Consider the following 26,190-nt stretch of genomic DNA (forward strand, 5'->3'; position numbering starts at 1 on the left):
TGTACACAGAGGAAATGCTTCCGGAAACATCAGCTTTTGAGGCAAGAAGATCCTTCTTTACTGCTGCTGTAAAGGACAAAGAGCTGATAGTAATTAAGAGACGTCTCACGGCCTTTCTCAATAAAATACCAATTCTTCTGATTTGTTCTGTTAGCAATAGGCTTAGATTTCTTCTTTCCCTCCATCTCTCTTTTCAACACAGGAGTATGATGCAGAGATCTGTTTCTAAAGGAGGCTGCATCTGTACTCATTTTTAGGAGACTCATGGGGAGATGTCCCACCTCGCTCACCAGCCTCTATCCTTTTAACACCCTGTGAAGGGGAGCAGCAGAAGACCACAGTTTCTCCTGTTTCCCTCAAATGTCATTCATCTGAGGACAGAGAGGGGAGAGAAAAAAAAAGTTTCTCCTTTTGGCACTGAAACTAAACTCCTGTCCCAGGATTTGATAAGCAATGTTGAGTTAGGTTGATAAAGCCCTGACTCCAGCCACAAACACAGGGCAGGCTCTATAGCAGAATCACATCCAAAACAATACACGTGGAAGAGGTCAGTGCTCCAACCTTTACTCATTAAGCCCTTCCTAGAGTCCTGCACAGTTGATTTGCTGGATATAACAGCAGTCCCAAAAACTCTGTCGGTGACACACGAGCTTTAAAGCAGATCTCTGAACCCCAAAAATAAATACCAAGTCAGAGGCATCTACATATGCCAGAGGACTTGTTGCTCAAATAAACCCAAATGCATTTAAGCTTGATCAGTTGGATTACTCTGTCCATCAAGCCTTCCAGATCTCCTCACTGCCCACCTGGATATATTCTTGGTTTGTTGTGACATTACAGGCAATGCCACATAAGAACAGCAAGAAGCTAAAAACAATATCAGCTTTAGAAAGTCCAATGACAAATGGGTAACTTCCCCCTCCTCAAAGAAAAACAATGCCCTAAAACCCCCAACCTCAAACTCAAGCCTAAACTTGAATGGCTGCTCTCTACCCCAATATTAAAGAGAAAACAAAACCACCAAGCCTGCTGAGCCTAGGTCACAAAGCCAAGCTGCCTTGAGATTTATATCCTAATCCCATCTTTATTCTTCCCAGTCAATACATCATTTTTTAAAGAAAACAGTTCACTCAGCCCATGCTTTATGAAGCACGAGGAGAAGCTAATTTCTCTCTCCTTCCAGCAAAACCATAAAATGACCTAGCCAGGTAATAACACTTTGCACCAGCAGAGCCCTATAAGCATCACACTCTGTTTGTTGGAGTGTTTGTAAATTACACTGCAGTAGCTCTTCCAAGACATGACACACATATATGCTGAACTTTCAGTTCAGCAAAACACCTTTTTTTCTTTGCAGCACGCAGTATGTCACCCTTGCTGTGGCCAGCCCAAACTGGGAGTCCAGCTAACCATCCTCACCCTAACCCACCAAATTCATCCATGAGAATGATGGTCAGGGACAAAGGCTGAACTCCCGGAATTATTCTGTATCCTCAGATCCCTCTTCCAACATCAGCTGCTGTGGCATGGGAACAGGAATAGATCTCATTAACCGCTCTTCATTTCAGAGGCAACATACTCATCTGTCATGAGAAGCTACTCTTCAACCAAGAGAACATCATCACAATAATCTCTACCTGCTAAGGAGCAGGAAGAGCTGTGCCGTCTCCCCCTTCTCCCAGAGCAGTGAGATTTCAGTACCTCATATCCTCTTAAGAGCCACCACTGCTCCTCACCACCCCCTCCCCCCACCGGGAGACTTAAGAGAGCCTCAGCAGGAACATGTGCAAAATCCTCACCAGCTGATCAAAAGCTTTGCTTACTACCACCCTTTATGTAACCAGCTAGTAGCACCCTAATTATCCAGCTAAATGTAATGAGTTCAATTCGCCTTGACTTCACGCACTTTCACTACCACTAGACACAAATCAAGACACAGAGCAACTCGTCCCATGGCACTTCAGCAAAAAGTAGAGTTTGGGGATGTGGAAAGGGTAGGTGAAACTATCTGGCTAGTCTACAACTGAAGCATTAACCTAGATTAGGAGCAGCAAAACCTGAGTATACCCAGAGGAAAGCGTATTTACTGCTCTGGGTGGTGTTTTTTAGTACTTTTTGCTCAGCCAGAGATGGAGAAGCAATAGAACAGCTGCAGCAGAGAAGTAGATGGGTACTTTTTTTTTCCCTCGCCTTGGTCTAGTTCCCTATCACATTATAAGTACTCTCTGCTCTCTTCCATCAAGAATGTTTGCAATGACTGCAGAATATAACACAATTTTTCTCTGTTGGATCCCTCTGCCCTGACTCAGATTAACATCTATCTTAAGCTTCATTTCCTAGCCTGAGTTTTCAGCTTTCGGGTTTGTTTTGGGTTGGTTGGGGTTTTTTTGTTAATTAAATCTCACTGTACTACATAGAAGCCTTGCACATAACAAAGTAAACAGCACCACAATGCATTCCTTAACACTAGCTGAACCACTAAATAGCTGCCTAGAGTTTGAGGCTGAAGCAGCTGGGTGTTGGATTACAAACTCAAAACAAATGCCAAGGCATGGCCGTAATATGTGCAATACATTGATGACCTACTGCGCTTAAATAACTCCTCAGAAAGCAGACTGGCCATTCAAAATGTGGTATGGTACTGGTTTTTTTTCACGAAAATATATGCTGATAATGAAAATTTGAGGCAAAATTTTTTGCATATATAACAATCACACTGTCAAGAGGGGGCTGGGACAAAAAATTCAGCCTTGTGGGGTCAGCATGCTGGGAGGAACAACATTTCACACTTCTGAAACACTTCCAAAGGGCAATATCCCTCCCCACCGAAGTCAGGAATGGGACTCTTGCACAACACAGCCGGGCAGAGGATTTTCAAGGCCAATTGTGGCAATTTGAGCCCCCTCACATCCTCCTTTTTCCTTCCTGGAGTAGAGCAGTGCTTTCCAAAGCATGTGGAGTCCACAACAAATGAGCTCCAGCCAAAGAACAGCAGTGTTATCAGCACACCACAATCTCAAGTACAACTAGTAAACCTATCCATGGAGCTCAACGAGTGCTTTTAGGTTCCAGGCGAGGTATGTAGGGTCTCTGACCCTGTGCACAGCAGGATGAAACCTGGTGTATTCATTCAAGCTACAATATGATCTAAGACAGAGCAGCTAATTAGTAAAAGTCCACTCAAAAATGTATTTTTCAGCATTAGGTTACAATTGCATGACAGTTACACCACTCTAAAATCATCACAAATGCAAAGCAGGGAAGTTCTCACCCACAGTTAAGTGAAGTCCTGGGAGATCACCTTACCATGTCACTACTTGCATCTCATCTCCAGTAAAACAGCAGGAGAGGGAGGATGCAGTAGCTTATCTCTGTTACAATACACTTAGTCACCAAGCTGCAGCACCCCACTGCTTTGTCTTCCCCAAAATCAGAATGGGGTTAGTTTAAAGCTGTGGTCCAACATGTGGCTTTAAACAACAAACAATGTTTCAAAACCTTAGTTTGGTGCTGCAAAGTTAGCTCAGGAGTTTGCAGTGCACAGCTACAAGAAATCAATTGCTAGTGCTCCCAAGAATCACACTTCTGTTAAAATGCATCAAAATGGAAGCAAGTGTTTGGCCACAGCAGACTGCAAGGAACTGGAGGGAGCAGTTCCTCCTGTAGCACTTCCAAGGTTTTCTGTAGAATGTGTGACAGAGGGCTAGCATCCACCTCCTCTTTTGTTTTTAAATGCTACATTCAGTGCAGAGCAGGAGCACCTCTATCTGCAAAGATTAATTTCATTTGTTCTAAGGGAGTCAAAACTTCCTTAAGTATCTCAGCAGCAGATGGGACATAACCAGCAGCATCTCACCAGTTCTGTCAACCCTTTGGTCAATTGGAGAAAGCTCCAGATGCTTGAATACAAGACTTCAAAGCTCTTAGGGGTTGGTTTTTGGGTTTTTTTTTTTCCTTTGAGACATTGAGGGAAAGGGTCCCCCAATATTAAAATCCCTGACAGTAAGGCATTAAAGCTAGACACACTCAGAGAGCAATGACAGTTTACCCTAGCCAGCAGTGGCAAAGCTGTGCCTGGACTTTGCTACTCCCACAACAGGCAGGACAGAGTAGCTGGTTCCCACTGTCCTGCCCAGATACTTGACAGCAAACAATTAGCAACTGCAGCAAGAAAATAACAACAAAATTCCTATCTATGTGTGCCTGCTTGAAAACCTGATGGATTAAGAAGTGACCCAAACTGGAAAGGGGAAACATTTAAGAAGAGAGTAAAAAATGGCACATGCTTTACAAATAATAAGAGTAGTACCAGGGTGAAAAACGCGGCGCTGTGTTTCACTTGATAGTATTCCTCTCCATGAAAAAGGGGAGATGCTGCTGTGAGAATTTGACTACCATCCAAAACAAAAACAACTCAAAAGCCACTGGTGCTGCTGGGTGCTCATCCAGCCCACTGCATTTACCTCAGTTGCTCAGGGCAGGGAAGAAGGCTCTTGAGCCTTCATGCACAACCACAGCCCTAAATTAAACACTTAGGATATACCCTTGGGAAAGTAGAACATTTCCAAGAAATTGGAGAGGGTCTTAGGGTGTAAAACTGAGGCAAATGTGGAGAGATCACTAGAGGAATCAGAGGTATCTACAAGTGCCAGCCTGAATGAAGATCAACACAGGCCTACCTGTCCCCCACAGACCCCTCCTGCTCTCCACTGGATGCCCTGCCAAGTTATCTAAATTATTGCAAATTCCTCCTTTACTCCCTTTGCTGCTGGGCCACCTGCTGAGTGCAGCAGCATAAGAGTCAGCTCATGAAAAGCAAAGAAAACCCTGCTATCAGTAGGGAAAAAAAATTCCTTCCCATGTGATGCTGTCTCAGGTCACCAACCACCCAATAGAGGCAGAAAAACCAGCTACCATGAAGGCAACAACTGCCCTTTTATGCCACAGACTTATAGCTCTCTCCCACTGATGAGATAGCTCAAATTTTAATTAAAAAGTGCAGGACTGTGCTTGTAGCAGAATAAAGAAAGAGGGCTGGGGGGGAAATCACTATGGTAAAACACCATTTCTTTTTTGGGGCCCAGTGTGTACAAAATCCTGGCTAGTTTTGCCAACAGCTGGTCCACAACCTGCACAGTATTTCCAGAAGTGCTTCCAGTCCAATCTACTCATTTTAACTAGAATAATTCACTGATTTCATAACAGCAGCTGGAGAGGTTTGCAGCCCTGCTGCTTTTAAAAGAGGAGAAAAGTCTGGATGATTTTTAGGAATGTAAACACAAAAGAAAAAAAAAATAGAAACAAGTCTTGGTTCAGCTGTGATTTTGAATTAGAGGGCAATCTCAAGCATGATCCTACCAGGACAGCAGCAGCTTTTCCATGCAGGGATTTTCACCCAACATAGTTCCTTCTAGGAAGGAAAATCCTGACTAGTTCTTTGAAATACTCCTACATGGAAACGCGGGGTACAGGATTTCTGCCACATACATCTTTTCAAATGGGTGGAAGCTAGTGACCCTTGGTCTTACAGGATGGCTCCACTGAGGATCCCCAGATGTCCTTCACATTCTCAGTGCACCCCACATCCCACCAACTGCATGTCCTCATAACTCCTTGGCCCATCCCCACATCCATCTGGAGTGAGATGGCTGTTTGGATGTCCCCAAGGCTGCAGCAGTGGCCCACCTGCTCCTGTGGCAGCCAGGCCAGGCCTTGCCTTGGAGCAGCAGCTCTTGTCCCACAGCCTGGCCGGTGGCCCGCAGACCACACGGAGCCAATGTCCGGATTACAGTACGTTTTAAAGAGCACCCAGCAGGGTGTCTCAGAGACAAGTGCTGGGCCAAGGAAAATCAGGAATGTTGGACGAGATGCAACTGTAGAAGGGAACGTGGGCAGAAAGCATAATGGCAGAGTGCCCAGCTCACTCAGTGAGCTCCAGCGCACCCCTCCCTACATCCCCATGGGACAGAGACCATCATATCTTTCTTCTGGTTCTTCCCACTCTCTGGTTGCACCGAGCAGAGAGCACAATTTGAAATGCAACCCCAGCCCAGTGCACTGGTGCAACAAGTGGGATGTGGATGGGACACAGGAGCAGCTGCTGGATATTGTGAGACAATCGACAAACAGAAAAGATGCTGCCTTTCTTCCTGGAAACATGTCCAGTCAAAAGTGAGAAAAAACACAAACTTTCAGTAATTTCTATTCCCAACGACAGGCATTCCATTGCTTTTAACTTCTCTGCAGCAGCTGTGCCTGTTCTGCCAGTTCAAATACCAGTAGCTGGAATAAGGACAGGGCACGTAAGACCAAGGCAAGGACCACTCATATCTGCTGTGCGTTGATGGCATGCTCTGAGCTGGATGGCAGGCTTGAGAAACTCTCCCTCTGGCACAAAGTCAACAGAAACTATCAAGATGCCTCAAAGCCAATGCCATTTCACAAAGGCAGAAAAAGCAAGAAGAAAAAGCAGTCTAAATCTGTTACCCATGTTTACAAATTCTAGGTCCTATTTAAAACAAAAACACCACAGTACAGAGAGGTTCTTTATTTTCTGTAACCTCTAGCTGAATGCTTCCTATGGAAGGGGATTGCATTTGCTGGAGAGCAGGCAGGCTGCACGGGTAACTCCTTTGTCTTCCAAGCACACTGCAAACTTTCTGCTTCTCCAAGAAAGATGGATAAAGACAGAGAAAGAATATATTGGTCTCACTTAAGAGTAGGGAACGTGCACCACAACATCCATAAAATGATTAGAGGGATAATTAAGTAGGCTTTAATTTTACAGAATTCATGCACATGTTTAACTAGATATACAACAGTTCCTCGACATGCTTCATGTGAGGCACACAAATATGTCAAGAATCCAAGGCAACTCAGGTGGCCAGAGAAGAAAAAGCCTTTACCACAGAGTAGAAAACCTTGTTTTATAAAGCTGTAACTCACCATGAAGATTAATATGTCATAAGGGGCTGCAGCAACTCAGAACTAGTCCTGCCATTTCCATACCAAACCTCCTCTTTTCAAATAAGCAAAATGTCAGGCGGCATCAGGTCAGTCTCAAATGGGATTTCTCTTTCCCTGCCTTGACTGCTAGCCTCTTACCCAGCTTACCTTGAAGGACATGTGCTACAGATCAACCAAGGTGAAGCCTTGGACAGAGGTTACGTTATTTCCTTTGCAGTCAGAAGGTTTGTGCATATGCACAATGACCTTTGTGTTTTGCGGGAAAGATGATTTCTTACTTGAAAAATACTGTTTGTGGCAGCCACAACTACTCAAGAAGAAGGGGCTGAAGTATGTTCTGGCAGACAAGAAACAGAAACCACTGCTGGTTTTTTGGAGTGACATTCCTCTTACAGAAACTCTCCCAACTGGTTTTTGTCTTTTCTTGGCCAGCACCAGGGTATGATTTCCAAAGTTTGTACTTTCACTAACGAGTGAGAGGAATTAGTTCATCAGTCACTTCCAGAAAGTCTTTCTCTTGCACCAAAATTTGCTCATCATTACCATCACCATCAGCCCAAGCTTCCAGCCCTGGCTAAATGCCACCACAGCTCACAACAGGGGTAAGTCCCATGTCTTTACAGCAATGGAAATGACAATAAAAATTTAGGAAGCTGCATCTCATAAAAAGATATCATCTCAAGACTCCCAAATTCCTTCTAAGCTATTTTTTCCCCATATTTTTCTGACCATGGTGATTTCCAAGTGGTGCTCTGGGACTCACAAATGCCCCACTGCCAGTTTGTGTTTTCAACTATATGTCTGACAACAAACGTGAACATCTCCATGAGAAATTCAAAAGGAGCATCAGTGCCGAGAAAGCTCAGGAACGTCTCCCCATTGCTCTATAAACACCAATTCCCATCCCAAAGAACCTGCAATAACTGCTGTGCCAGCCAGCCCTCAGGGATGCTCAAAGTCCAGCGTGTGCCACCAACTTCCTACACCACCATATACCCAAGTGCCATTTGTCCAGCCCCTACAGACAAAGTCAGTGTGTTTTCAACAGAATGGGTTTAGCAGAAGTACAAATGCATGTGTAGGAGATGGAGATATCAAAAGCATTAAGTCATGTGATATCAGGATCCAGTGGTGGTAAAAGAGGTGGAGAAAAAAAAGTAAGGGAAGTGATGAAAGGAAGCATCAACAGTCCATCCTTGTCGCACTTCCTGCAAATCTTCCCATTACCCTAACTCCTTCCTTTCCAAATCATGTGAATGGCTCACGTTGCTCTTCTCTTCCCTGCAAGCTGAGTCCTCCACAGCTACAAAACCATCAATAACCGAAGCAAACAACAATGAAAAAACAACCAACAGTTCCCCACTCCAAAGGCAACCCTAAAAAAAAAATATACCTTTTTTACCTTCTCTTTTTAAAAGAACCTTTGCATACTGCTGATTTTAGCATTATTTTAAACATTTGTTTTGCAGCCACCTCAGCTTTGACAACAGAAAGGAATTGTTCCTTTTCCTTTCCAGGTTCCTCTATGGTAAAGAAATACTAAAAAGCCAGGGAAATAAGTATTTCCAGGCTATAAAGGTTTTCTTAGGGCTTGGGTTTTTTTTTTCAAATGATGCTTAAAAAACACACCAAACACAAACATTACTTTAATGACACTCAACCACAACACTTTCAGCCAGTGAGGCCTCAATAAATATTCTTATGATGAAGTCTGCAAGAAAAGATGACTCTTAAGACACTTATAGGGCTTTTTTTTGTTTGCAAATGTATTATGAATGTTGAAGTGGAAAAGATGGAATTATTGTTTCTATTCTAACTTGGGAAAATCAGGAAAGAGAGGGAAAAAACCAAAAAGTTACCTTAACATTTTACCAAGAAGAGACTTTCTTGGGCGACTTCTCTTGGGAGCTCCTGTTAACTCATTCTTGCAGTTTCTTTGAAGGAACATCAACAACAATAATTTCATTTACAATCCAGATAAATGACATTTCCAAAGATGTGACCAGAGGGAGAAAGGGTTTAGTAGGGCATTACCAGTTTAATTCAGTCCAGTTACCTGCTGTCAGTTTGGATTTAACTCCTGACAGCTCATCCTCCACCAAACAACAGAACTGCTCTAAGATAACAGTGACTTGTATACCATAGGCAAAGAGGGGAAGGGATGACTGTCAATGTTTGCGACCTACTCTAGATGGTCCTGCTCTGGCAGGGGGGTTGGACTAGATGATCTATTGAGGTCCCTTCCAACCCTTGAAATTCCGTAATTCTATAATGTCTGTACATACAAGGGGACCCTGTAACATCTTTAAATTTCAGCCAAAATGGATCAGATGACAGCAGGCACTGCCCAGACCTTGTACAAAAACAATGACAAGCGTGGTCATACTAGGAATGAGAGCTCACCCTGGGGCGGGGGATGCTCCAGTCCACAGGTTGGATCCAGCTCCTCTCCAGGGCCATTTGAACATAAAGGGACAGGAGAAGAAATATGCATAAAGAATTGCAAGCATCCACCCCAAACAGCCACTTGGGAGAAAGATAAATAAAAAGCCTTTATCAGACATGGATTTAAGGACTCCTGACTAAGGGCAAATCATTTGTCACTCAACTCCAAAGAATGAGTCTGAGAGACTATACTCTCCACAGGGTAAGGGCAGGGACAGGTTACTCAATTTCTAGTTATGCTCTTTCCATTGTGAGAAGCAAGAAGTACATGAGGAGAGGAAGACAGTTCATCACAAATGCATGATAAATAAAACCATCACCACAAGACAACCTCGCTCATGACAGAGATGTTATGAGAGGGTCCCTGTCCAAGAACACTGCATGAGTGGTGGTTGCAGATGTCTCTACTGAACTGTCAAGACTGACTTCAGGCTACTCTTCCCTGCAAACTGGAGATAAAAAAATCTGTAAAGATACATAATCTATAAAGGAGCCTGACTTTCCTGTCCTAGTTGCTGCTGACAAGCTCAGCAGCAGTGCCCATGAAAACACCCTGACACATTCCCTGCACACATGCAAACAAAAAAAGCCACCAGGCTCAGATGCTTTTGTTCTAACAAGTGAGAAAACATTTACCAAAGTCAGAACAGACAATTTCTTCTCAAGAGAGAAAGATGGAGAGTACAACCTAAAAGGAGGGAAAAAAAACAAACAAACCTGAAGCAACTGAAATAATAAAGCTTCCCTAATTGCTGGTGTTCTTCTAGCATGGAGCAGGGATGGCACTTTAGAGCTGCAATAAGGATGGTTTACCTTTCTGGAGAAAATTTCAGCAAAGAGCTCAGGGACATCAAACCCTATTCTGCTCTTCATGGACAGTCCAGAGCTGCTCAAATAACCCATCCTTTGAGCAGTACCTTAACCTGCAGCACTAAGAATGCTGCTAGCAACTGGGTGGCACCACAAAAAGACAAAAAACCCAACTTTGTTTGAAGAAAGCATGCAATGACAGCCTTTATACACTATCATATCCAGCTGGCAAGAGTCAGCCTGTCACTGCAGATATGGCGACATCAGTTCCTGCCCTGTTCTTCCTTCCCAGGATTTCTCACTACCCAATGAAGAGATGGATTTTTGTCTCCTACAAATTCATCCCTCAGAGACATGTAGAAGACGTAAAACATCACTTTCCATTTAAAGAAAAATATTTTTCAGTCTTCAAGAAATGGGAAAAGAAACATTAAAAAAACCACAAAAATGCAACCAGTGTGCATTCTTGTACCTGAAACCCCCAAAAGAAAATAAATCCAACCCAGTTACATTTGTTGTTTGCTTTCAATTCTCAATATCTATAGCCCAGTCTGCAGGTTTTTCTGGGAGAGAGGGAACAGGACAATGAACTCATCACTTCCAACATACTGAAAATAATCTGCTCCTCAGACCTGCCCGTCCAACGTGGTGATGGAAGGTAAGGGGCAGTAGTATTTCACATCTCCCAGGTCCACAGTCTACATCCATAATCAGCTCTCCAGTACTGTCACACACTTCAGGAGAAGATCCAGGCAGATTTATGGGAGGCTGATTCTGGATTACAAGTCCCCAGGGAAATTTTCCTCCCAACACCCACAAGTCAGAAGTTGATTTATACCCAATGTATAATAGACTATACTCCTTAGAGACAACTCCTTATCTTCAACCCTGCTGCCATTGCTGCAACTGGAGGCTTGGTTTGTTTTAACAGTTGTAGAGTTTATAAATACTGAAAGCAGCACTCAATTTAGGCTGGAGACAGTTAAACTAGTTTCAACCAACAGGATGCCAAGCGGCAAGGAACAGTAATGAGATGACACATTCATAACCTAAAGCTTTCATTAAAAACCTGCATCCCAGGAAAGCTCATCCCTTCAAAGCAGAAACATTTGGCCTTTGTAATTCCTCAAAGAGCACATTTTTGCATGAGGCAGTAAAATCTAGGGAAAGCTGCTGAAGAACACATGTACCTGTTAGGCAGAAACTGGGGAAGTACCAACCAGGGGGCTGTAAATTAGGTGGCACACAATCCATTTCAAATGCCACTGAGCATTGAGTGCGCATCCACGCAGCACAGAACTGCAAACATGGTACCAGCATGAGGTGAAGAGTCCTTAGTAAGTGGATTCAAGGAAAAGCAAGACTCCTGAAAAGAAGCTTCAAGATGCCAAAAGTCCCTGGTCTGAGCTTCCTTCATCCATAAGCACAACACAGTCTCTTCCATTTTTTAATGATTTTTAAGGGCATAGCACATTACCCTGAGCGGAGGCAAAACTGACTGCAAAACTAGGCATTTGTCACAGAATCTGTGTTTGAGGTAAAGGCATCTATATGGTACATTATTAAAACAGTAACAAATTCAAGTAACCACCTCTCAGCATGGGAATGCTGTGATGACCTAGAGGTCCATATACAAACCGCTGTCTTTAGGGATGAGGGACCACAGACTTTAACTTGCCCGAACACCACCAAAATTCTAAACGTTGCTCCTGTAGAGCACATCTCTCTGCTCCAGTCCTCATCTGTGCGTGAGAACAGCAGCACTTCCACACGCCCCTGGGGTGGTACTCTTGGATTATCATCTTCAAGACGTATGAATGCGAAGTCGGCAAGAATATTGCAGAAGATAGTCCTTTACAGAAATGATCCGATACCACTGTTCCTGCGTCTGCAAGCATTTCTAACACTGCTGACTATCTCTAGGACACAGGCACTTCTTCCAGTACATCATCCACCCAAAAGCAGAATAATACAAGGCACCAAAACTTAGTCTCCAAAACCTTGCAAATGAAAGTCTGCTAAAGCACAGATCTAACTTTTATAGATGTGCAAAACCAGATCTAGCTGTCCAGCAAGTCAGGAGGATCCATTAAAATATCTGATAGCTAAAGAAACAGCAATCAAAGACGGGAAGCACCAGCTATGTTATATAAAGCAGAAGTCATAGTCACAACTATACCTCTCTGGGAGTGCTAACACCTTGATAAAAACAAGACAGGAGCAAAAGCAGAAAACCTCATGTGCCACAGAAAGAGTTCTGGTTTGGGTTGAGGTTTCCTCCCCTCAAAAAAAAAAAAAAAAAGAAAAGAAATTAACCCTTTTGTTTGAATTTAAAGAAAAACAAAAGTAAAGTCAACCACTTTTAAAATTAAATTTTGGTTTCAGGAAGTTTTGTGGGGTTTTTTGCTTTGTTTTTTGGCGAGGGTTTAACATCACAAACAAAAACAAATGGCTGCTTTTTCCAGAATAGTCTCCTCTCCTTCTCAACAGAGGAAGAAAAGAGGAGACAAGATTGAACATTCCAGCTGTCAAAACCACTGTCACATATTCCCATTGCTCTTCCAAGCAAAGAATATCTCAAGAAAAGAGGAAACCAGTAACTTTTCATCTCACTTCATCTTTAGACCTTTCCACCTCATGAGGTTTGTGGAGGAGGAAGCCGTAATACAAACTCGCATGCAGAAGTACATTTAAGAAAGCAAAGCACTAAGATTGATTAGTGTTCTGCTGCTTTAATAAACAGCCTAATGATGTCCAAATTATAGCAAAGCTCAGTTGTGTAACCAAGGAGCCAAGATTTCATCCTTGATAAGGACATGGATTTCTGTCTAGCAGGAGAACCTGCAGTTCACTAACAAAGATGACCTTTTGTATTATACCCTTCAAGGCCACAATTAGCTGGAGAAATACTGTGCTAACTTGGAAACATGGGTTTTTGTACACTGTGCTAATTTCTAGCAGAATCTTGCCAAGACCATTACCATCTTCTAATAAGACCAAAAAAAACAACCCCAAACTCAAGCACAAAACCCACTGCTGTCCAGACCCAAATTACGTTCCACAATGTAATGCAATGCAGTTTTAATTAAGATGATTAAATTACAGCAAAAATTATTAAGATGATACAGCACAGCAAACCACTAAAGGTATATAACACCTTAATTCAGAAGAAGCTGGCACACACAGAACCATGATAAAGTATTCATGAAAAGCTAGAATTTTACACATGAACCAATTTTACATCACTCAATACCTTGAGAGATATTTGTCAAAAGTAAAAAAAACAGTGACATCCATCAACATAGCAGAGTTTTTCTGAGACTACACAGAAAGAAATCTACACAGAAAAAACCTGAAAAGGCTACAATTACTTTGACAATGTTTCTACAGCTCAAAGGAATTTGGGGGTTGAAATAAATGGTTTCCTTCTCCTTCCCAAAGCTCCAAAAATCAATTTTATATATAATTTTTTAAAATCTTTTTTAAGCAGCCATTAGATCAGAAATGCATGTGAAATCAGGTCACTGCAATAATCATGTACGTGGTATATTTCCACTATTGCCTATTAACGATGAGTTTAAATGAATGAGGAAAGTGTCAGATCCATATTTCACCAGTGGAAATTATTAATATAAACATAGCACAGCTCAGGTTTTAACCTTACCATCCAACTGGGCCTATTCTCCTTTGGAGAAAGGGTAAATGGTTGAAAAGGCAGTTACATGGAGGCATGTATTGCATTAAGACCTGGGAAAGGATCCTGCAACTGGAGCCCTGGGCTTCAGGTAGCTCCTTGTGGCTCCTCAGGACTGGATAAATTCAAACCTGTGATCTTCAAGGAGTGGTATCTTCACTATATTTTTAAAAAGTTGTGCCACTGCAATGAAAAACAGTTGCAAATCTGCTATTTCAAGGTGCAACCTGCTGGAAACCCTCCACAGGGACTGAGCCCAGTGACAGGAAAAGGTAGGAGAGATTTGCAAAGGGAAGTAACACTTCAAACGGCTCTGGCCACTGCCTCTCCCCACCCATCCCCAGGAGACAGGACAGGGATAGGGCTCAAATGTGCCCATCCTGCTCTGGTGGCACGAGAATTGAAACATGTGGCAGCAGTTGTGCTACACCATGCCATACCACTTAGCCAGGGACTGTTTTATTCTGGAGTACAGACTGTAACCCCAAACTGAATTCACAGCTGTGGCTGAATACAAGAGAATGCTCCCAGTAACTAAGCTTTGCCATGCTTTAGACCCCTGTGACTCCACTAAGACCGACCCATACAAGGGGGCTTTGCAGTTAACTACATGAGAATGAGGCCCCATAGATCCATTCCTGCAACACTGCATTTCGGACTCCTTTGAAGCTGTTTGTTTGTTCATACATGCTGTTAGCTCTCAAAATGAAGGGGAGTGGGGGGAACCCCTAAAAAAATAAAGAGGTAAGAAGAAATCTGCATGTCACACTTCATGGCCATACTAGGCAACTACTAACAACTCCACAGCGTCTCCCAACTGCTCAGGGATTCAGCACACAAAAGCCCTGAAGAGCTGTTCAAGGACAAGTGCATTAGTCAAACTTGGGAGGTTGTTTTGTTTTGTTTTTAAATCTAACTCTGAATGCCCAGTTAATAGTTGGCTTCCTCTCAGCAGTAAATAGCTGGATCTGACAAGAGGAGAGACCCAGTCCAGGTGAGAGGCTAACTTTGCATTTTTCTTTACTAGGTGAAGAAATATCTAAATGGAGAAAGATAAAATTCCAACATAAATCCTCCAGCGAGGCTGCTATGAAGTAACTCTTTTGTTTAATTATTATGAGTTGGATCGGCAAACACTAGATCCCGATGGACAGAGAGCAGCTGTTACTACAACAGAAAGACATTCATCTTCCCTTCTCGGGACCCTGAAACTCTATCAACAATGCCTGTAAATTGACTCTCTGCTCCCCCCTCTCCGAGTTTTCACCTGCCTTTCATATTCAGACCTATTTTTAGCCCAATTTATCTTGTCTACCACACTTCAAAGTTTTGCACATTAGCTGGTTCAGAATCATTTCCATGCACGAGAAGCATCGGGGACATCAATGGGGCAATTCTGGAACTCAGTCTGTAAGAACAGAGCGTCCCTTGCTCAGGGTTTCTTCTTTCATCAGCAATTCATTGAGAAGGAGCCCACAGACACAGTTACACAGCCAGATACACTTGCATCTCACATCTAACAGGGTAGGAGTGATCTCCTTCACCTTCGGGGCTTACAGTTACCTCAGAAGGGCTTATTTTAACTGTTATTTACATAATAAATAGCCAATCTGTATGGGATTCCACAGGAAAGGAAATTCTGTTACCATTAGGAAAAAAAAAAAAAAACCCTCTTCTCCTGTTTGCTTTTAACAGCACTAATCCTGTCCCACTAGACAACAGCAGAAACTATCTACAGAAAATTATCTGTAGCCATAAAAACTGTCTGTAAAAGACTTCCCCAGTCACCTCAGGTACAATATAAATGTTACAATACCCTGCCAGGAACAGACGTATTGGTCTGAACTCCCTGACGATGCAAACGGGCACGCTGCCAGGGTTTCAGCCAGGTGACAGCCATGGGGACAGGAGAGCACTTGCGGGGACAGTACATTCAGTGGGGTGGGGTGAGGTGGAGATTTTTTGTTTCTTTCATCCGTCACCTTCAGCATCCAGACTGAATGAGCTTTGTGCCACCAAACTGCACCCACGAGGGAAACTGCCCAGCAACAGCAAGAGTGCTCATCAGAAATGCTCCACAAGGCTTTGCTTTTTTGTTTTAATCACCTATGTAAAGCAGCCTAGAAAACGAGACTAGAGGGCCACCCTGTTGCTTCAAAGACTCTAAAAGGTGATTTAAAACTTACATGATAACTTCTTGATAAAAACTAAGCATGACAAGTCTGCCCTTCCTATAGTCCTCCGCTTCATACTTTCACTTTAAAAAGATGCTCCAGAAAACTGGGGAAGGGTCTCAGGTCTGTTGTAATTGCAATAAAACAACTGCAATCAGATTAAAATGTTTACCTCCATGAGTTTTAGGCTGTTGGCTTTTATTCTGTGTGGTTTTTCTTTTTTAAAAAAAAAAAAAAAAGAAAAAGAGCACTTGTCTCTGAAACATTTCAAAGGAAGCCAAGGAGCATGGATGAGGTGGCTCTGTGGTAGGGCACACACTGTGAAAGCATCTCCACCCAAGAGTCCACACATAGCATTTCAGCTTGACATGCTCCAGTTTATTCGGAGTCAGGCACAACTCCACACCACGCCTGCCAGCAGCCAGAGAGCCAACATCCTGGCAAGGCAGCGCCCAGCATAAAATGCACCATCCTCCTCTTCTCCTTTGGGCTGTGCTAAAGCTTTATCTCATATGCATTCCAGGCTCCTTAAGCAAACAGGAATTTCACAGCAGAGAACTGCTTTGAGTAGGTCACCACCTCAAACTCACTTTTTAGGAGCCAAGGGAGTGAGTGTTATCCAGCACAACTACAATAGGTATTTGGGAAAATTCCTTGCCTGAGGCCTAAGAATGTGCTTTAGCAGAGACTGGTAAATTGTGGGTGCCTGTGAAAGCAAGGGATTCCAAGTTCAAACTTCTGTGCACCAGAGAGCTACCCAATAGCTGCCCAAGCTGTAACTGGATACTCCCACCATGAAAACCCATGGATAACTGAATTTCTCAGCCTGCACATATATAAGGGAATTAGCATTCTTAACCCATTAATTACTCTCAGGAACTACAAATCCCACTGTGTTTCAGCAGTCATACTGGGAAAAGAAAAAGAAAGACTTGGAAAAACAAGTGAGCCGCACACTCACAGGTTGCATTGCCGTGACTCAGTAGTCCTGAGCGAACTTGCCGGGACAAAGCTACTACCAAGACAATCTCAAATCTGCACTTTCCTGAGCAGTCACATCACAAGTCAACTGCAGTTTCCCTGTGCTGAATGCAAGGACTTCTGTAAATGCATGCAGTAACATACAGGTCAGAAGCAAAGCAAATGCCTACATGCACCTGAGGGCCTACCAAGCTCACAGCCTCTTCCAAGACCACTACCATATTTTCCTTATGACTTTAATAGTACAAGGTTCAGCTTGCTGCCTCTGGGAAAGGCCTGAATATCAACTGTGCAAAGATTAAATGCCATTCCATAGAAAAAGTATGGACGGCAAACAGAGCAACTGGAGAGGAGAGTTTACAGACAGCTCAGCCGAACTCCACCAAGTCACCAGTCTTGCAGAAGCAAGACAGAGATTACAGAACATGAGAAACTGCACTAAAAGGGCTTTAAAAGCCTGAAATACCTCATTTTATAAAACGCTTTTTAAAAGTCACAGAAAGAAGACAGAGTCTGATTGAACATTTCTTCACTTCAGAGCCATGGTTGCACTCCTCTCTCCTCAGGAATTCCAAACTGTTGGCAGAGGTTAATTACATATATGCAAAATATTCCTAAAAAACAAATTTAAACAGTTGTACATGTTACACGGGCATTTTAGAAATTTTAATGCCAGAGGAAAGAAGGGTTAGCCACCTAGATTGACCATTTGATAGATCAGGCACAAATGCAGCTAACTTTATCCCTCTTATCCACTCAAAGGCTTATAATCTCACACCTTGAGCAATAAATTAGGAAGAAGCATTACATTAGCACTACAGGCACAGAGAAAATTTAAACTTCTGTCACCAGTTAGAAAACAAGTTCTATAATGGGAAAAGCTTTAAATAAAAAAGGCAGAGACAGTAACAGCATGACACTACAGCTACCATGGATGTTTTAAAATTACAACCTTTGCCTCTGTGGTTTGGGGCTCATTCAGCACAGGCCTGAGATCTTGGACTGTTTGGAAAGTGACAGACATTTTTTGTTTATTTATTTGTATTTGTTTATTTCTCTCCAAAACTAGCAGCAATACATTCCATTTCCAGCTTTACTGGAGGAGGATTAACATACACTCTGCTCCCATGAGCCCCTTTTTCTTCTTGTGTTGCCATACAAGGATAAGTATTAGACATGAAGAGCAGAATTGAAAATCTATGTCTTAATTTGCACAAGTATCCACCCAGGTGAAAATTAATGTAGCTCAGACCATAAAGCACCGCACCTTTCCATCAACGTGCTCCATTCTCTTTAAGAAAAGAGGAGGAACTCGTATATGAATCTACCAGTATGAGATTGAGACAGAAGAAAACCAATGGTTTCATAAAATTATCAATCCAAGAGGATAGGTTGCAATGCTCTTGCCCTGCCACTGGCTCCCACAATCTGAGAGAAGTCACTCTCACTATAGAAGAGGTGGGACTATCTGGTAGACTTTTGTTATGCCCCATCAGTGATGGAGTCATCATCCCTAGAGATATTTAAAAAATACATAGATGAGGTGCGGATGGACATGGCTTAGGAATGGGCTTGGCAGTGTGAGGTGGGTGGTTGACTTGATGATCTTAAAGGTCTTTTCCAACCAAAATGATTCTATGATAAATTATGCACTATAGGAATAGGATGCAAACATTCACAGATACAAATCTTACTTCTAGCAGCTCCTGTGCAAACATTTTCCTTTCATTTCAGCTCTTTAATACACCTCTGCTTCCCAAATCCAACAGTAAGCCAAAAAACGGTGCTTCAGCATTATGCCCTCCTCTGAGCAACCTCCTGCCTGCAGAGCTCCCTTAAGATCTGAAACCAAATCTGCAATGAAATGGCACACCAAGCTGGAAATTGCAGAATTATTAATGAGAAACAGGTAATTCACATCTTCCTCCAGCTGAGCACAAACAGGCCCTTCCTTCAGCAGTGTTTCTTTTATATTTAAATTTACAAACCTGCATGCATGAGCCAGTCCCTGCTAGTGGGCAACCCAACCTCAGAGGAAAGGATCTTCTCCTCTAAGAACAAAACCACATCAACCACCTCCAACAAAGTTATCAAAAGAAAAAACAAAACACAACAAAAACCAAAAATCCCTGCCAAATCACACAGGTGGACAGAGCACAGGACCAGGTTAAAGTCAAACTTTACCTGACACAGAAAAACTTCTTCACGTAGCTTATATTTTTAGTATAGGTACAAAATATTTCATGTGACCTTGGGTGAGACTTCGCAATGCAGCAGGGAGCACTTGCAGACAGTTAACATTTTCTCAAGCTTTGCCCCTCTGCTCAGTGTTTTTGAGGCGGGGACCTCCTCTCTACACCAGCAGCACTCTACAAAAGAGAAATCATATTTTTCCAAGGCACCAAGGTATCAGTAACAGACTTTCTTCTAAAGTAGCATGATGGACCAATGCCACATGCAATAACATAATCAGAGACAAAAGACTCAAATACTAGCAAAATAAAAAGGCTCTTGTGTGTTGGAGAGAAACATATTATTATTTTCCAGTGTACACTGACAATTGCTGCTCTTAACTTTTAGTTTGAATTGAAGCTCTACCATAGTGAAGGAGAAAGATGACAAAGAGAAAAGAACATTAAATTGGTGGAAAAGACCACTGGTTATATTCAAATCTAAGCATGAAATGTGCTGGGTCTGCAGAATGCAGGCAGTGTTTCATCTTTAATTTACTTCTCTGACCCTTTGACTTCAGTGGCTCCACGAAAACTTACAAGGAAGGTTTGAGGGGGGTATAGGGGGGAAGTGATGTATATTTTTTTAATATACCTTAAAGGAACAAATGACTGAAGAGATACAAAATTGTTTCAGAATGAAGTAATAATGAACGGAAAAGATTAGATATTAGTTGAACCTCAATGGTTAATGGAGGGGAAAAGCAGAGAGAGGAGAGCTTATACTGGTGAACACTTTGGCCACAAACACCTCTCTTAAACACTTCCAATTTCACTGATGTGAAAATCTCCACATGAAGGAACAGTCGAAAAAGAGCTTAAGTGGGAACAGGGTGGAGAATGCCAAGTGCTACACTGAATAATTCAGATCCAGGCAGCACTATTGGCCGGGCAAGAATATCACACCCCCCTGCTAGTTTTAAAATCAAAAGGCCAAGGAGGGATAAAAGGGAAAGACAACACCTCTTTAAAGCAGAGATTACACTCTGCAGTTCCCATTTCCCAACTTCCCACAATGTTTTGTTACAGCCTGAGCACCAGTAGCACCACATTGCCCACATCACACCACTATGGTGCCCACACCATTACTGCCTGCAGCTGATCAAGGAAAATATCACCGCCTTTTGACCCCACTCCTTCAGTCCAACAATAAAACAAAGCTAGCTCTGAAGCAGCCACCAGCCAACCCTGACTTCATAAGAATTGCACAGAATCACAGAATGGTAGGGGCTGGAAGGGACCTCTAGAGATCATCCAGTCCCATTCCTTGCTAAAGCAGGTTCCCCTCAATCAGGGGACACAGGAATGCATCCAGGTGGGTTTTGAAACCTCCCAAGAAGGAGACTCCACACCCTCCCTGGGCAGTCTGTGCCAGGGCTCCCTCATCTCAACACTGAACAAGTTTCTCCTCCTGTTCCAGTAGAACTTTTTGTGTTCCAGCTTATAACCATTACCTCTACTTGCCTTCACAAGACTTTTTCAGGACATATATAGCTTTTTGGTTGGCGAAGCTGTGGGTGAGACCCCATAAGAACTTTCACTTACATCTAGACTACCATTGAACTCAGCCAGGCTCTCTTTCCTGCCTTCACCCTTCCCAAATTATGGCGACAGTTCTCCACTGTTGTCTGATGGGGCTGGATACACAGATTACCAGCTGAAGGATGGGAGGCACAGCAAGGAGAGGCCATGCCCCTCACGCTGAATGCCATACTCCCTGGAGAAAGGGCACTTGGCAAATTACCTTGCCCTGGCTACACACAGCCAGAAGTCAAGGTAATATCAAGTTACTTCCTCGACTTTTAGGCCACAGCTAATACATTAAGCTCAAAAGAAGTGCCCTGTGTTTGGTAGGAAGGTGTTATATTTTATGTGGCTTGAAAGACGCAGTGCTATAAAAATCCCATTTTTCTGACTATTCTAGTGCAGCTCCACATGCTCAACCGCTATTAACATTAAATTTTAGAAATCCTTCCACAAGTAGGCCCTGAAATAAGACAGACAAAACACTTTCCGCTACAAGGTTCAGAAGTGGAGTAACTTTGACTATTTATTTTTTTTAAAGGTGCTCTGGCTTTCTAGGAACAGGCACCATGAAGATTGAGCACAAAAGTACACCTTTGCTGGGTGCTCAGCATCAAACCATCTCTTCTATCCCCTTTCTTGCTCTTGATAAATTAAGATAAACACCTCTTGGTTCCTTTTACATCTGCAAGATGTCTGCAGAGGAACCCACTCCGTGAAGAGGCACAATGCAAATTGCAGCAGTGCCATTCCCATGACTAACACTCCAAATGCTGTCCCTCTTCCACCTCAACCTGCGTGCTGGTCCTGCTTCCCAGAACTGGTGAAGCCAGAAAACCCTTCTAGCTTTATCCCCAAAATGAGGAGCATGTGCTTAACGGGGAAGAGGGGAAAATAGTGGGAGGGAGAGGGGAAAAACAACAACAAAAGGAAGGGAAAAAAAAAAAAAAAAAAAAAAGAGTGATGCTGGCCGGTTTCTTTCTTCTCTACCATCTATTCAGTGGCAGCAAGGGAGGTCTACAACTGTTGCATCACATAAAACACAAAAAAAACCTGACAAGAGTGTTTTAGCTGATGGAGACCAGAGTGGACAGGAGGCTGGTGACAGCTCAAACGTGGGGAGCAAGAGACCTCTGCTTTAATTGTCTGTTTCTTACTATCTCATCAAGCAAGCAGGAGCGTTACAGCCTGGATGGGGTGCTCAAAGACACAAGAAATGGCAGAAATTTCAGCAGGTAAATACTTTAGCTAACTACCCACGTTAGACTCGCTCTGGTCCAAGTATACTGGATTTTTAACCCTGGTTGATCCACAAAAACCTACACCAAATACAATATGCAGAAGATGCTTCAAAACAGTGGGGAAGGGGGAGTAGGGGGGAAGAAGGGGGGAGTTAAGCTACAGGCTGTACAGGACCTGGAGAGGCATTTATAAATAATGCCACTAAAAATAATACACTGAGCACTAACATCTCTAACATAGCATTTTCTTCTCCACAGAACTGTGACAATGGTTATCTTGGTGGTATAATTATCTAGATTTGATGACAGATTAAAAAAAAAAAAACATATCCTAAACACCTGTTCAAGAGTTTTGTGTTTTTAAAGGCCATTGCCATTAACCTTGGGCCATGCACTTCATTGTGTTTAATTAGCAAGCTAATGAAGCCAGTTTTATTTCCTTTCTCGAGCACGTGACGATAAATACAAGACAGTGAAAGAAGAGACTGGATCCATTTACAGCACAGTTCATTGCTGCATGGCATTACTTAAAGTTGCACCAAAATAAAAGTAATGCAACGGCTGGGGGAAATGTGTTAGCAACACATTCTGCAAGACAAACCCTTTTACACCTTCTGTATTTTCTAAAGCTCATGGATTAAAACATGATTTCTGAACATTTGGACTGCAGAAAATTTGCAAACAAAGGGCTAAAAATGAACACAATGTTTTCCTCAATGAATCCTCACTATTCCAAAAATTAAGCATAACAGATTTTTTTTCTTTTTTTTTTTTTTTTAGGAACAGCAGCCTGTGCTTGCTTTGTTACAGCCAACCAAGGTAGTGATGTTGAGAAGCATCAACAATGGAGATCAAGCAATTTTTGAAAAGTCCACCACTTTCACACAGTCCTAACATGTACACACACAAAAGACAGGCTTCAGGCAAAGCCTAGCACTGTGAATAATCCCAGCAACACATCGCAACTTTGGGTATCTGAGGTTGCTTTCTCTTCTCATTTTTTTGACTGAACAGCTTTAGGGAAAAACTAGACAATGAAAATTCACGTTGATAAATACTCATAAATAAGGCAGAAAGGCTGTAAAACAGACGAAGGGATTTACAGCATTGCTAATGCAGTGATTTATTGATTTGAGAAGACCTTTCCAAACAAACATTCATTTTCCAGGCTTTCTTTATTGTATTTTCAGGGGGGAGAAAAAGGTATGCCCTATCAGATGATCCTTTTCGTAACATGACACATTTAAGAAGCTCTCAGGGTTAATTTTTTTTTTTACATAATTGGTTTTTTCCCTTCCAACTTAGATTTCTGTCACTGTATACACACAGCCACAGGATCAGGTTGAAAAAAAAACCAAAACAATCAAACAAAAACCCAACCCCATACCCAAAGCAAAAACAAACAAACAAAAAAACCAATCCGGAAGCCATCTCTTTTATTGAATCACCCGAGATAAAAGGATTCCAAGATATATGGAAAGAAAATACATTGATCATAAATCTCCTTTATGCACATAATAGAATTTTCCAGCCAAGAGAGCTGTTGTGATGATAGCAACGCCGAGCACCGCGAATACTGATGGCACACACACACATATACACGCAGAGTCCGCCCCCCGCGCCTGCTTCTTCCAAAATACCTGCTCTCCCTCAGCACTGCTATGTAAATACAAGCTCGCACAACCCCCTTCCTAACACATGGAAACAAAGCTGCGTACAAGTGTCCCAGCGATGAGATAAAAAAAGGCCAATCTGGCTTTGCTCATCACCAAATTAATATTTTTTCCTCAATTTTTATTGCCCGCTCTTTTTTTATTGTCTTCCCACCGCCTCACCCTTTTGGTGTGGCTTAAAAAAAACCATATATATAATTAAGCGATGGCACTGTTTATAATGCCAAAGACAGGCGGTGGCAGTGCATATTTAATGGGTACTCGGAACAAAGGAAGCCCGGCTGCAGGAGTGCCCTGGGGCCGCTCCGCCGCCCGCCCCCTCCCCACGCCCGGCCCCGGCCTCGCCGGGTAGCCCCTTCCCCGGGCCGGGGCCGAGGGGGAAACGGACACACACACGCGGGGAACCCTTTCCTCCACAGACTCTCCCCCTCCGCTTTGCAATACAATGAAGCCGCGATGGCAAATCCGACGGGAACTCCCCGGCTGCCGATCGCGAGCGGGGGAAAGGGCACGGCTGCAGCATCTCTGCTTCTCACACCCTGCCCCCGGGAAACCCCGGGGCACGAATCCCCCGCCCCCATAACCCTTCCCCCCCCCTCCTCCGACACCCCCCACCTCACCCCGGACTGGGAAATGGAGGTAACGTAACAAGTTACTGCCCAGAGCCGGGGCGGGGGGCGAATGGCTCAGCCCCTGGGGATGGGGGGGTCAAAGCCGTCGTGGTGAGCAGGAAAGGGGGGGTGTGGGCAAAGTTGCTGCCCCCCCCCACCCGTTTCCCCTGGGGAATATGCGACAATAATAAAAAGGAATGGGAAAAAAACATATAAGCAAGGAGGGAAAGTGGGGAGCTTGGGGATTTCAAGCGCGCCCGCGTTTTCAGTGCTGGCGGAAGGGGGGAGGGCACAGGGGGACCTGACCCCTCCCGCCCTCTCACGGGCTGCAAGATAGGGCACCCCATGGAGACCCCTGCCCAGGAGCGCTGCCCGGGTGCCCCCGCGCTCCCCTGGCCGTGCCTGGGCTTTGTGCTAACTTCCACCCCGCGTCCCTCGGCAAAATGCGCACCCCGCAGGCTACAGCTGAAGTTCGGTGGCCAGCCCACTTCCATAAAATAAATGGGATAAAGAATACACAAAATAAACACGCACCGGCCCTCCACCACAAAAAGCCTCTTCTCGGGGGATGCTCCCCCCAGGCACCACCATTCCACCTCGCCCCACACACCCCCTTTTTTCCCCCAACTTTCTCCCAGCTCCCCGCAGCGCCAGCCAGCCCCAGGCTAACAGGCAAACCCCGACGGGATCGGGACGTCCCGAGGGGCTGAGACGGTAACTGGGGAATGGAAGGGATGTCCCCCTAACACCACACATTCCTCCCGGGTTACACAACGGCAGCCCGGGCAGGAGCTGGGCGCACACATGGCCACTACCTGAGTGGCTCCGCACCATTTGGGAGCAACCTCCGAGGTCTCGTCCTGCTGCTCCCAAGTTCTTCTCCTCCTCCCCCAATCCACTCCGGCAGCACCCGCCCAGAAGTAAATGCCCATTTTTGTAAAGTTTCCTCGATATCGCGCCGTGTTTACATTGCCATTAATTCCCACAGGCTGCCTGAAGGGAACAAAAAGCAGCACGGGAAGGCTCGTCCTGCGAGCACGGAGAAAACGGAGGGGGAGAGCGGGGCGGTGAGGGGGTGAAAAGCAAAAAACATTAAAAATAGTAACAATAAAGGAAATTAAGCAGATCGCAGCGCTGGGGTTATTGCCTAGTTTGCAGGCTTGTTGGTTCCTCTGCTCTGGTTTGGAGGGTAGCTGCAAATAATTGCACGGCCCATTCAATTCTGCACTTGGAGAGGCGACCGTAAGCCCCAGCACGAGGTAAATACACAGAAATGCACTTACCTGCACAGAAAGTTCCACAAAGCAAGGCGAAAGTCAGCCACGAAGCAATCATATTCCTTTACTTTTTTTTTTCCTCTTGTGCCCTTCTGTCCCCAAGGGAAACAAAAATAAAAATAAAAAGATCGAGAGAGTGAAAGAAGGGGGGAGAAGCGAGGTTCTGCCCTCTCTCTCTCTCTTAAAGAGAAAAATGGAGAAAAAAATCCTGAAAAAAAAGAAAAGGAAGAAAATCGGATTTAATTCCTTCGCAGTTGCAAAATGTATCCAGTGGAGAGGAACAGCCCCGGACGGTTCGACCTGCTCCTGCCTGGCCCCGGCGTTTTGCTCCGAGCTTTCCAAGAGTTTCTTTCCCTGGGCTTTTGTGCTGGGAGCGCGGCGTGCACCACACACCGACTCCCCCTCCTCCTCCCCCTCCTCCTCCTCCCAACCCAGCCCCTCCGGCTCCCCCCCAGCACCGGGGGCGAGCGCACACGCACAAGCCCGTGTGCGCGCACCCCCCAGCCCCCGCCCCCCCGTGCAATGCACGCGCGGCCCCGTGCAAGGCGCCCTACACCCGCCTC

The 26,190-nt window shown here is 44.0% G+C and overlaps 1 protein-coding gene across 1 annotated transcript in view; it reads right to left on the bottom strand.

Moving 5' to 3' along the window:
- Positions 1 to 25,717, bottom strand: part of ACVR2B (activin A receptor type 2B) — a 97,653-nt gene extending 71,936 nt beyond the window's left edge. Inside the window, exon 1 of the mRNA XM_061996784.1 lies at positions 25,634 to 25,717. Coding sequence (XP_061852768.1) covers positions 25,634 to 25,685 — 52 coding nt within the window. The 5' untranslated portion in view covers positions 25,686 to 25,717. The remainder of the gene's footprint in view (positions 1 to 25,633) is intronic.
- Between the last annotated feature and the right edge of the window lie 473 nt (positions 25,718 to 26,190).

This window comes from Colius striatus, chromosome 5, assembly GCF_028858725.1.
Source record: "Colius striatus isolate bColStr4 chromosome 5, bColStr4.1.hap1, whole genome shotgun sequence".
NCBI lineage: Eukaryota > Metazoa > Chordata > Aves > Coliiformes > Coliidae > Colius > Colius striatus.